General features: G+C 40.9%; 1 protein-coding gene across 1 annotated transcript in view; it reads right to left on the bottom strand.

Annotated features, from left to right (window-relative positions):
• Positions 1-7,250, bottom strand: part of LOC106807587 — an 84,569-nt gene extending 77,319 nt beyond the window's left edge. Inside the window, exon 1 of the mRNA XM_014809965.1 lies at positions 6,567-7,250. Within this exon, the coding sequence (XP_014665451.1) occupies positions 6,567-7,202 (636 nt within the window). The 5' untranslated portion in view covers positions 7,203-7,250. The remainder of the gene's footprint in view (positions 1-6,566) is intronic.
• Positions 7,251-14,411: the final 7,161 nt, after the last annotated feature.

Below are 14,411 nucleotides of genomic sequence, written 5' to 3'. Positions count from 1 at the left end.
TCCCCTGCGTAGTCTTGTATATATATATATATATGGCAATTATCATAAATTTACAAATATGTTCCTGTGTAAAATCTGCAAATAAGAAAGGCTACAATACATTTGCTTATATGTCAAAATGTTCTGTGTTGCTGATGCTGTGTTGTGTTGCTGAAATGAGGAGATACGCTTGAGATAAATGATAATATAATACTGTTTATATTCCTCATTTAAGTAAGTATAGGACGTTTTTTCAATGTGCATGAGCAAAGAGGAAAAACAGCTGAAACCAAGGTTGCACCATGTTAGGCTTGGCGCATTCTAACGTACTGCTACTCGACCAAAATAAATGCGTTTAATACAATTCACGTGACTTGGAATAATTCAATCTTCTAAATAAATCTTTGACTTTTTAATAGAACAAGTGCCGCGGAGCGACAGCCGCTCATCTAACGTCTACTGCGGTACGTCTGGCTGGAGTGGTGGGATTCTTAGTAACCCTGTTAGTCCCAAATGTGTTCACATACACGCCGAAACAGTGGAAGGCACAGGGATGGTATCAGGAACCTTCTCAAAGGAATGTTCGTTGGGATCGTTATGAAAGTTGCCACGAGATGGCGCGTACCGGTTTAAGTGTCTTCAGATTAAAGATGGAAGCTCCATTCGTAGGTAGTAGCGCAACAACTATTTGCAAGACAGAATAGGTAAGCACTCATCCATTTACCTACGCAAGCCTACAGACTGAAATAGAGAGCTGCCACCTGAACTGAATTAACGCAGGCCAAAAACTGCACAGTACCACCACCACATGCACTGGCAGTGGCCACGGCAGTAGCATACGTTACAATGTAACACACTGCAGTACCAGAATGCCATAGAAATTATACGATTTAAGGAGCATAAACCCTTCTTCAACCAAATTAGCTTTTTGAAATTTCACTGTGACATTGTAGTCTCATACAATCAGCCATGTATAGAGTTCTACTAGCAAACCCGGCAGTCAAATTCTTTCTAACAGTAAACAATATGTGTTTAACCCGCCTCTTGAGGGTCAAAAGGTTATCCGACACTTACTCTTCGCATGTCAGCAGAAGTACATTTCATGGCGTCCTTTCAATAAAGCCATAAAAATGCTAGGTCACCGCTGAACAAAAAAGTTTTTCAATCGCTTCCGCTCAGACCATGTCCAGTGCTCCAGATATTTTGGCCGTTGATGAGTTATTTACTCACATTTTTTTATGTATGACATTGAGATCGCAAGATCCCTATGAGTACTCCTTGTTGCAGTACTCATCATATTTCTTAGTATGGAGTATCGACCAGAATATTAACATATTTTTGCATTAACACAACTGTCGCACCTAATCCTCTGTCCGCCCCATTTCCAACGAGTATAAGCCATGGATATTTTCCCTTCCATTTTGCTACTGTCTCCTCGCTAACAAAACTACCATCGTGTTTCTTCTTAGCCTTGGGAGCGACAATGTCAGACAGTTTCAACAACTAGCGAGATTATAGCGGTGAAACTATATCTTCCACTGACGAAACATTCCTTGGTCTTGTAGGATTCATATATTTTAAAATGCTCTGACACTGTTCGGCCAGCGCGACGTGTAGACTCATGTTTGTTTCTGCAGACGACGGCAACGGTGCGTTTTTATTACCGCGGAGTAAACTGAATTTCTAATTGGCTAATCAAATATAATGGACCCAATAGTCAACAAGCTTAGATCACACACGTTCGACTTTCCTTATTTGGAATTAATTCCGGGAAGGCCGAGTATAGACTGCGTTCCAGTCGCAACACCAATTCTAACTTCAGAGCTTTGTAAAATAAACTACACACAGGAACCAGTCACGATAGATAGTAGATAGACTGTTCACGTACTGACACACAGCAGCCATAGCAAACTTAATGAGTGGGGCACCGCGACCAAGCTACCAGTCTATTAGCGAGAGAGTCGAGGCCGATACGGGAGTAGATGGAGGGTTAGCGTACTGATACGATCTGTTTGTTTTCTCATGTACGTATTTATTAAAACACAAGCGTATCTATACGCATACCTTTGAAAATTACATGCGTATTTGTATGAAATTCATGCGTATTTACGCAAATACGCAAGCTATCTGGTGCACTGATGTCCTCAGAAAATGTCTAAAATCTGCCCTGTTCCCATTGACCTTTGATCTGTACCTCCAATTTCGACACAGTGATGGCTTTTCCTACCAGTGATGATATACACGCACTATCACGAGCCTAGGTCAAGCCGTTTAGATTTGTGCCGCAATTCTGCATTCCTCCCTATACCTTAAGTTAAGGAGGGAATGTCCCCCTCCTTTTACGCCTCTTGACCTCTTGACCTTTAACCACCAGCTTCGACATCCCAACTCGTTTCGGATTACCCCCCCCCCCCCCCACGTCCCGAATATCGTGACCGCTACGTCAAGCGGTTAAGATTTGTGCCAACTGTTGACGCACGCACGCACGCACGCACGCACGCACGCACGCACGCACGCACGCACGATCATGCGATTCTACAAGCTGCATCTGACTACGGTCAGATGAGCTAAAATGAAAGTGTCAATGACACTGTAGCTCACCACAAAAAAGGACACAAATGAGTGAGTAAGAAGAAGTCAGTTTTAATTGAGCAACCATCGACATACATTATAGAAACGATTGCCATCTGTATATCGCAATAATAATCTATAAACCAAAATGAATCACAATTTGTGACCGTAGATGGCGCTATACCGCTTTGTAGCCGATGGCGTTTGAAATAAATAGGTTATGCTGCGTTCCGACATGTTTTGTAAAACTTTACTCTAATATAGACGTTTTATCGGCAGGGTGGAGAGGAAATACCAATTTTGCATTAAATATTGTCAATGAAATATTGTAAAACGAACCAGACGAGTGTGACACCACAGACTGTTTGTGTCTATATAATATGCATATAATTGCCAAACCTACCTTAACTTTGCATTTTTTTTTTAATATCAAAACCTTTAGCCCTTATTCATTCACATACCAAAAATGAGCAAAATCCATTGAACCTGAACTGACTAATGGCAATTCCCATTTTTGCCAAAAAATTGCCGTGGCTCGAAAGTACGTCGACTAGCGTCCTTCAAAATAGGACGTTTAATATGGGAGCATAGCAGTAACAACTATACCCAATTTCAAACATGTGGGTCAAACGGTTCCTGAGTTATCGTTGACCGAAGCGAAATGTTGACGGACGGACGGACGGACGGACGGACGACGGACGACGACCCATGCCATGGCAATAGCTCAACTTGACGATGTCAAGGTGAGCTAAATATACTTTATATACATGTCCCTAACAATAGCATTAATGGCAAATGAGCCATTGCCAAAATGAATGGATTTCTTACTGGGTCCGTTCAATGACACCTGTGCATAGATTCTTAAAGAAACCCCCTATCAAACATTTTCGCATTATTTTCAGGTAAATTGGACATTATTTATGCTACATTAAAGTTTTTACTGTTCAATACAAAAAGAAAATAGCTAACATACTAAATTAAAAAATACTAGTGCTTGCTATGAATAAAGACATTGCTGATTTCTTAAGAATAGGAACTAATCCATATAAAATCAATTTGAAACATGTGGGTCAAATGGTTCTCAAGTTATCGCTGACCGTAGCCAAATGTTGACGGACGGATGCAATAGCTCATCTTGACGATGTCCAGGTGAGCTAAAAATTACTCTTCGACTTGTGATTCCTAGATTTGCTTTGAAAACCGAGCCGTATTGGTAAAACATCATCCACAGCAGAATGACGAGGCATAGAAACAAAAAGATTAGGCACATGTGTTGGTATACTTCTGTTGTTATCATGCACTAATAATATACATGTCACTTACCGTCTCTTCATTGGCTTCAGTCATTACACCCTTGCTGATTCACTCGCTAGGTGGAACTTGAGGAAGGGGCCTTTTTCAGTTTGATGCTATTCCTTAGATCTTCATCCTCGAATAACAGACAATGTATTACTCAGTAAGAATAGAATGACACAGAAACAAGCATAACTGTATTAAATATTGCCATTTCAACTGCAATTGCCATTGCCATTTCAAATATTGCCATTTCAATTGATATTTTTACTCATGCAAACCATATCTTGCAGCGCAGTAATTATCTAATGTTTACAGGTTTTTATTTACACATGGGTAACTATCATAATTTCAACGTCTAGCAGTTTTACACAATATATAAAATTTTATTTGAGTTTGTGATCAATTCTCATCTAATCATTGGTTTTCGAAGTGAAGAGTGAATTATTAGTTCCCGTTTATAGTAGCAAGTCCAGTTAGCATACAGCTACAGTGGGGTTTTAGTATTGTGTAGTAATGCTTTTTATATCGTAATAACATGAATATATATATAAATAAAATATATGAAATATATAAATATATATATATAGATATATCTAATATTTATGGCACAGTGAAACCCTATTATAGTAAGATGATTGGGGGACTGAAAATTCGACATAATCAAATGCAGTGACAATATATTGGCGTAATGAAAATATCCTGCTAAGTACTGCTAGTCTTGTATACAAGTTAGTTTGTGAATAAAACAACGATTTCTTTCTACTGTTTTGCCCTGTCCCTAGCAAGATACACATAGAATAAAGTAGGTCTAAGCAATACAGAAACGAAGAGAAAGGGGAGCCAATTGATGACCACATTACATTCAAATCTGCATTATTGTGGAGGAGGATTGTGTACCATCTGTATATATGTATGAATACTAGTCATCTGTCTTCTGACAGTATACAGAGACTCCCCGACTTTCAACTTTCGATGATACAAACAATTTGCCCTGAAGTCCATTAGTGTATAATGTCAATATTGGTAAATAAAACAAGAGCCGCAGAGCGTCTGGGTCATCTGAGGTCTGTTGCTACGGTTATAAACGTAACATTTAAGTCGTGCGTAGTGACACCTTTGTTAGGCGCAGATATGCAGATACGCAGTTGCGTACACATCATTTCAGCAACCTTCTGCATTCTGCATACCTCCCAAATCCCATTGGTTGATACAAATCGCGTGCCTGAAACTTATATTATGATATATATACTCATAAATATCAATAAAATATTTTATTTAAATGTGTTTTACGCCACATCCACGAATTTATTCGATATATGTTGTTGTGTTTTTCGATAATTTCGGTTTTTCGATAAATTCAAAGATATACTATACTGCGTTCCTTGGACACATCCGACCGAAGGCATGTTGCTGCCAAAGATACGCCAGTATATGTAGAATCTATGTAAACCTTGACGTGAATCTTTACCCAACCAGTTACTATTTCAGTGACTCTCTAAGTCGCCGATCTCATGCAATCACACATAAGTGGCCAGTCTTATGCATCCTATGCATGTATATATGCAGTCGTATGCATGTAGCTATATATGGCTACTGCATCACGCAGCAGAGCAACTTTTAATGCTAAACGAATGTAAAAATGCTAACGAGTGTGAAACTCATCACCGGTATTTCAACTACAGCGATACAAGTACAAAACGATCCACGTCAAACACGTGGCAAGCACAAATGGCGGTTAGTCTGCGGCCACATGTTGCAACACTCACGCGTTCATTAAAATGCACGCACTTCTATTCTTAAACATCACACTAACCAGTAAGTGTTTGAACTCGTTGCTTCAGCTAGACTCAACACAACCCAATAAAAAAATGCACACATTCAAAATTAAATAACGAGTCGCATCTCCAATGTGACCTATTCAGCGGAACCAGATCGGTGGCAAGAGACGTCACGTTTCGACAATTATTATTGAGGGGACAAGCGGTAAGCCTATCCGACAGACCGTATACACGACAAGGCACACGTCTGCCTGCATGCTGCTATCAATTCACTTATTGCGCAAACACGCAGAAGAAAAATAATAAACTGTCACGCAAGAAGAAGAGCGTTCTGCTATGAAATTAAGAATTTGGTCCAGAAGCACATGACACGACCAATGTCATCTGTCAGCTGGTTTGAGTGATGATCAGATTCAACGAACGTGTAGGAACAATTTTTACGAGCACACTTCAGCCCTTATTTCATTATTATTATTATATTATTATTCCATTATTCTTATTTATTTATTTATTATTATTATTTTATTATTACACGTGACGGATGCACTTATTTCAGTGCAACTGTAGCAGTGCGTCAACGATCTCGATCCTTACTATTTGCATCGCAGCTCCTCCTGTGCTTATTATTTCACAATGTTCTCGTGAGATTTTTCATAGAAATCTCGGAAATGTATTATAATCGCGGGAAGTACACTGATCAATATATCATAGTCTATAGATAGGTTCTGCCCTCAGATCACTTGAAACATTTATAAACGTGCCATGTAATCACTACTCTTATACGTTATAACAACGATGGGCCCTGAACGAAAACCATTATAACCCGTACTATGTAACAGGCAAATGATGGCATAAACATATATCAATTCGTTAAAATCCAGTTATTCAAACTGTATATGATACCCAAAATCAATAATGTCGCATCGGTTAAACAAAATTTACCTGACTGGAATGACTGAATGTATTTGGATCCGGGGATGTGGTTCTATGAAAGAGCTCTCCGCTGACCAAACTATCCTGTGTGGTTTCGGCTTGGGATAATGCGACATTGCCATCTGATGCACTTGCAGTAACATCACACAAGGGCCCAGTTGATGCCGGCTCACAATGCAATGCCACCGCATCGTCGTTCACACCTCCCGGGAAATACCTCGACCTCTGCTCTGGCGCGCTGCCACCTGTTAATGACTCATCACTCGCGCCGACAACGGTCGCTCGCTCGAATACATCATCGCCATCCGCGCTCCGGTGACTGGAACCGCGATCCCGAGCAGGTTCTAACGCGCGACTTGCGACCGCTGCCGTGGCGGCGCCTTCCGCGGTGCCACAGTCTGCGTCTACCCGTACGGCCTCATGCACTCCTGCCGCTGCCGCCGGACCGCTGCCCGACGCGTCGCCGTGTTCTTTCGGTACGGCAAGCTGCAGGGCTTGCCAGTCGGGTTTCGAACCACGCCAGGACGGCTCTAGACCGCTATCCTCCAACTCCTCCACGATGACGCCGAGGGCAGGCCTCTGGTAGCAATACTCGACCTCGGCGAGCCACAGTATCTCGGCCGTCGCGTGCATCTCGCTCTCCATTCTACGCGGCGCCGGCGGCAGCAGCTACGACGACGCCGTTCCCCACCGAAGCATCTTCACACGAATGCGCAAATGCACCGCCCGGTCTCCCTTCCCCACCTTCAGCGCGCGTGTGCACGCGCGCGCGCCCGCCGCCGCCACCACACCACATCAGCCAAAGAACTCAAAAAGAACATGCCACGCGTAGTACGTGGCAGCCGACCGTGCGCATTCAGAAGATGTTTGGACTGCGCCCGTTACAGAGTGATCGGTTACAGGGCCGTGTAGCCGTTACGCGAAGCTGCTGCGATGCGCGAAGCGAGCATATTTATCACGCTGTCGTCACATATTAGGCCGCGCCGGCATCCGAGACGCGATTCGAAAACAATATCCAGAGAGATCCGGCGTTCATAACGCACAGAAAACATCTTCAGCGGGTTACGCTTTTTAACGCGCTTCTCTTTTCCAGGCTTCTGGTAAGTGGTGTGTGAGGAGGCCCAGCCAATTAGGCTGAGCTGAGCAAGCGATGACGGCCTCAAAACAGTAACGAGTTTTTATGCCATCATCTGGACAGTGTATACGTTTATGTTAACGGTCAGAATCAAAAACGCTCGTTTCTAATCGACACCGCCACGTGTGAATTTAAACATATATACAAAGATTTAGAATTTATGCAGCTATACTGCTGATGCTTTGCAACTTTGTATCGGCATAGGATGCAGTGTAAACATGGCGATCTGAAAGACGAGTTGATTTTGGTAAACATTTTAGCTTACATAAGCACGTAGTCACATGCTTCCAATATTAGTTAATCGTTTGCTGATCGCAAACTTTGATTGCGTAGTTTGTATATATATATATATATGCAATTTATCATAAATTTACAAAATATGTTCCTGTGTAAAATCTGCAAAATAAGAAAAGGCTACAATACATTTGTTTATATGTCAAAATGTTCTGTGTTGCTGATGCTGTGTTGTGTTGCTGAAATGAGGGAGATACGCTTGCAGATAAATGATAAATTAATACTTTTAATTCCTCATTTAAGTAAGTATAGGACGTTTTTCAATGTGCATGAGCAAAGAGGAAAAACAGGCTGAAACCAAGGTTGCACATGTTAGGCTTGCGCATTCTATACGTACTGCTACTCGACCAAATAAATGCGTTTAATACAATTCACGTGACTTGGAATAATTCAATCTTCTTAAATAAATCTTTGACTTTTTAATAGAACAAGTGCCGCGGAGCGACAGCGCTCATCTAACGTCTACTGCGGTGACTCTGTGGTGGAGTGGTGGGATTCTAGTAAACCCTGTTAGTCCCAAATGTGTTCACATGCATGCACGCTATGATGTCCTGGTAGCGGCCACAACATAAGAGTATATCAAGATGTTAACCTAATGGTAAATATAAACATCATGCCCAAAATGGTCTGTCTTCATTCACATTTGTCAACCAATGAAAATCACTTCCGGTTACTTCGGCTATTCCCGATGTTCAAATATAGTGCGCGCTATCTATGGTCCGGTTAATCTTAATTATTTCCGAGTGAACCCGAAGCTACCGGAAGTGAATTCCATTGGCCGATCGAAATTAATATGGCCATAAATATCGAAGTTACTCATGCTAGGATGAATTATTGCATGAAAACAAAGTTCTGAAACGGAGATAAAGTCTTCGGAAAGCGATATTGACAAACAGAAGGTCTGTACTAGATATTTTGGGTCAGATATACCCCCGTCACGCCCTCAGTGCTACTCGATTCACCTATCCAATGCCAACAACAAAAATTGCAACAATTTTTACAAGGTTGACTGCAGACGATAAACCCGCACCCTCAGATTAGCAAAGCGGAGTTATAACGTCTGCATTTGCGGACTAAACAACCACAAGCTTTGTGAGCCATTTTTCGTGGAAGCATTGGGGGACAGGTGTAGTTACGAAACCTGGCATAAAATGTTCTATAGCCCTGCGGCAACTGTACGCGGGCTATAGTACTAGAGCTAATGTTGAACGTGATCATTGATAATTTGATATCGATGTGACTCATTGACTGTAGTACTAGTATGTACGACAGTAACTGTACGTAACATGCCACCATAACCTCAACGAATGAATTGAATGTACACTTGCGTGTTATTTTAAAATGTTTCACAATTACCATTTACGCCCATGTCTACAGCAATCCTCAAGAATTACTTGGTAACGATGTCGATAACCACAGTTAAAAGCATGTTCGTAAATCAAATGAAAATGTGAAGCGAATTTCAAACACAACACAAACAGATCACCGCGGCGGAAGTGTTTCTAGCGCCACCATGCGGTGTCAAATATAGTTTCCGTACAACCATATAGATACCATACCATCCTGATACCATCATGTGTTTGTAATAGCAGAGCTTAAGTTGATTTAAGTGCTCTGGTAATAGTATATATCAAGAGCGGATAATATTATTAGCGGTATTATTAGCTCTTGATATATCTATGGTACAACCAAAAATATCAAAAATAACGATCGATCTCTATTCTACAGGCTAATATAGAACGCACCCGTTACTTTTTATTTGGCCCATTATAAAAATAAAAGTGAAAAAAGTGCTGGGCAATTAAAACTAATCAAAAATGTGTGTTATTTAATTTAATTTCGATCATGCCTATGTCTCTAAAGCGCAATATAATCGCCAGTATTTTGATATGAAATATTTCTAAGCAAATATCTCACTCATCGAACCAAGTATCACTATATAGCATAACGAAAGTCAACTGTTAGTGCATGCACCCAGTATTTAACAAATAAAATGGTATTTCTTTTAAATGGGTATACTTTTGAGATAGAAATTAAGCACATAGCTATACTCGTGCGGTAGCTTGTAGCGTGAAAAATAAATTTCAGTGTGTCATATTCATTGTACTATTTATGTGTCCTTGGTAAACGCTCCACTCCTAGAAATAATATAATAGCTGTGCTCTTCATACTTCTTTTGTAATAACACCACTGATTCATAAAGGTGTTCCCGAAAGTGGGAACAATAATAAGATTTAAATCAGCCAATAGGTGGCGATACGTGGCATACATCATTTCTTAGCACATGCCATCAGCTGTTTCATCCACTGATCCAGTAACCGCTCAGTGGTGTAATCTTATTCTATATGGTCTTTGGTATTATAATTTATGCATGGTCATCATTTTTTAACAACCATATTAAGCTAAAAGTCCAATAAGTCAGTAGGAGCTAGTTACTTGGAAAATTTACAATATCACCCGCTGTAGGCCTATATCCATTGCAAGGCAATAATTATGTACTTATACAATTTACATGTAAAGATCATTTTCGCGAAAGACAGAAAGAGGCAATTTACAGGGGAACGCGGGATTCATTCCCAGCCTGACAGGTTCAAAATATGAAATTACCTAGTTCCCGGTAAATTTAAATTTAAATTTAAATTTACAGTTCACAGAAAGCACGAGCATTTCTCGGATGATAAATTTTCTGCGTCACGTAGTATATACCTTCGTCAATAGAATTTACTGCGTCACTACCTTCGACAATACAATTTACTGCGTCCATACCATTATCATGCACATTATATGAACGGGCCAAAGAATTTTTACTACTTCTATTATTTATGTTCGACTTACGAACGACCGCTCGGAACCGGACCTGTTCGTAAGTCGGGGAGTCTCTGTACACATAACTAATAACGCATAACCCTATGATGTATCTGACGACAGCCCTGGAGAAGTTCAAAGTACTGAAGAAAAGAGGAGAAAGGGGAGCCAATTGATGATCACGTTACATTTAAATCCGCATTATTGTGGAGACGGGTGTTCTACTGTCTGTCTACTGTAATAATATTAGTCATATGTATAATTAATATAGTATTAATTATACGCATAACCCCGTAACCCTAGATGACGTATCTGATGATGGCCCCAGCAAAGGTACTGAAGTGAAATTCTAATCAAGTTATAACTTTATCCTTTATATTACAATTTACAATAAAATAATTGAAATTAATCACACTGACTGTACACATTAGATACAAATATGTCACCTAACAAAGTTGAGGTAGAACCTAGATATAATAATGTCACCCAACAGAATAATATTATCGAGGATAGAACCATACAAACTTTACTCTGTTGGGTGACATGTTTCGTTTGTATCTAGTCCACATACACAGGCACTTGGAATGTTTCAATAATAAAATGATCCATGGTAAATAAACATGAAATGTATTTACTACCAAAGTCTTAATCTTTCTCTACTCTCTTTCGCCTATTACTAGTAATAACATTCTGAAAATTCCGTTTAAATGCTCCTATGCAACACACAAGTACACTGCACAAATGTCGCTGTGCATAAACAGCAAAAATATACAGCATGTGGGAAAGCGAGACGGCAAAATTTGCACGACGCTCGCTTCGTTACACAATATCACAGCACAAATAGTTTATTACCCAACCAACTCCTTCCATTTTGGTATCTATGCGTAACTAAATGTTCACTTGTTCGAATTATATCTTTGCCAACTGATACTTTACTAAGAGATATCTGGTGAATTCCTGCGAAAAACTCGCACTCCGTCATAATGTAAATGGGAACAAATGCATGAGTAATGGCGTCGCATTGTTTTCTGGGTTCAAATGTCCCTGCTTCAGAGTTCCATTTCGAGGCCCGCCAAGCCAAGATAGCATAATTCATGCGGGAATGATGCCACACACACGACTACGTTCATTGGCCAAACAATCGAGTAGCGCGGTTATGGGAGTTTCGGATAATAAACAGGTACTTGCTCCCATTTACATTTTGGCTAAGTGGGAGTTTTCCCGCAGGAATAAACCATATATATCACTGGGTAAAGTAGGCAATACCCGTTGGCAAAGTTATAATTCGAACAAATGAACATTACGGGGCGGCCTACGCATAGATACCAAAATGAAGGCAGTTGGTTGCGTATTTGTGCTGTGTTGGTCTGAAACTAATCAAGCGTTGTGTGATTTTGCAGTCACGCTTTCCCACCTGCTCTATATTTTTGTTGTTTGTGCACAGCGGTGTCCGTGCGGTGTACTGGCACTCTGGCAGAGGAGCATTTGAATGGTATTATCAATATCAGAAAGCAATCACTAAAAGCGAAACATATATAAGAGAAACATTAGGCGCGTTCACACGGACGTTTTTGGCCCGAGCCCAATTAGGCCCGCGCCAGATTTGGCTCGAGCCGAGCGTTCACACGGACAGTTTTTCGGGCCGTGCCTAATTTGGCAGAGCCAATTTGGCTCGGCATCGAAACGTCGGACCAAGGCCCCGAGCGCCAAATTTTACCATCAGCTTTCGGCGAGCGTAGAAGCGCAGAATCGTAGCCTAGATGCCGCGAGTGTCAACGTGACTTCGAATGATATAAAGTCCAAAACAGTAATAAAAATTCGAAAAATTTGATCAGGATGCACGTTTTCAAGATTGATAATTGAACTCGGGAACGGAAGTAAACACTCTGAATCTTGGTACACAACGCCATCTCGCGACATATGCCAAAGTAACGTGAGATATTTGTGCAATAAAATTTATTTGAATTTGAATTTGACAGACAGTATTCACTTGCGTACGTGTGAACGCTCCGACTCAAACTAGCCCGAGCCAAATTTAGCCCATTTGGCTCGAGCCAAACGATGACCGTGTGAACGCGGCTATTAAGACTTAGCAAATACATATCGGGTATATTTACCACCATTTTATTATTGAAACGATCCAAGTGCCCGTGACAGACATCATGTCACATGTTGAACTAGCTCTAGTACTATAGCCCGCGTACAGTTGCCGCAGGGCTATAGAAAATTTTATGCCAGGTTTCGTAACTGACCTGTCCCCCAATGCGTCCACGAAAAATGGCTCACAAAACGCAAATACTCGAGCTTTTTAACACTTATTTATCTACATGGACATCTCACCTATCTTTTTGAACACTTTCCACAACTTGACACCATCATGTATTTATGCATTTATTCCTCAAAGTGATAGCACTACTTGCGTTTCGTTTTAAAATGCTGTTGTGTACACGCGTGACGTCACCCCCGAAATGTAATAGGCTGCATCATAGCTGCCCATGTGTTTTGTCTACATTTCGGGTGACGTCACGCGTGTACACATTAACATTTGAAAACTAAACGCAAGTAGTCAGCGTGAGAAACTAGCGGTCGCCCAGTCGCCAGTGGCGATTAGAAAATCGACCGGCGACTGCTGCTCTCGTGTCAGCTGGTCCGCGCGGGCGCGACTAGATAATCGCCGCACAGGAAATAAAAAATTTACCAAACTGAGGCCATAATAAAAATGTTGTTTGTTTGCCCCTCACCCGACCGACCGCCAAAAAAGGGGCCGACACAAACATTTTTATTGACCTTCCCGATTTAAAAAAAAAGTTTTTGTATGTGGCAGGTCTGCCGCAATTGTACGCGGGCTATAGTACTAGAGCTATGCACAGCCTGGCTGCGTAGGTGCCCGCTGGCTGGGCGGCACTGATTGAAGTAGGGGGGAGGAGCGAGTGCATTATTGATTGTTTCACTTTCAGCTGCGTGCCAGGGTGCATACATGTTCATTATTACATATGTAGGGGGTGGCCGGGCACCGCTGGTATGAGAGCGCGACAGCAAAACTTTCCTGGAATTGGAAATCGCTATATATAATTTAGATATTAAATAACTTAATTATGGATCTAACTCTGACAGATTAACTTTATTTTCCTTTCCAAAGACTAATATGTGCTAAGAAGATATTTATTATTTCTTAAAGGGACAGTAGCCTCTAGGATTTTACTGCATACAACTGATCTTACTGTATAACAAATCGCTATACCCACATGTATTTGTCACCAGAATACTTAATTAATTATTTACACATCAACGCTACGCACGAATTTGAACGGCGCCATGACACCCCGCGACCGTGCTGCAACCCTGAAAAAGTTGCGTATTTGCATTTTAATTTTGCAGGTAAATGACCGAGGGGCTAATCACAAAAGTGCAATATATTTATACCTAAATGCTATTTAACCGAACGATATTCATTTTAGGGCAAATTTATCCATATTATAACTGAAACTATATGTCGTTTATAAGATATTACAATCCTTTTGCTTTTAAATGAATAAATAAGAAATACCCTCGGTCTGTAGCCCTTGGCTGGAAAGTGGTTTTGCGGCAACTTCTCAGATCGTGCGCTTTGAGTGGCGCCA

This window comes from Priapulus caudatus, unplaced genomic scaffold (assembly GCF_000485595.1).
Source record: "Priapulus caudatus unplaced genomic scaffold, Priapulus_caudatus-5.0.1 Scaffold224, whole genome shotgun sequence".
NCBI lineage: Eukaryota > Metazoa > Priapulida > Priapulimorpha > Priapulimorphida > Priapulidae > Priapulus > Priapulus caudatus.
Note: the sequence above shows the minus strand (reverse complement) of the source record. Positions and strands in the feature narration are given on the sequence as shown.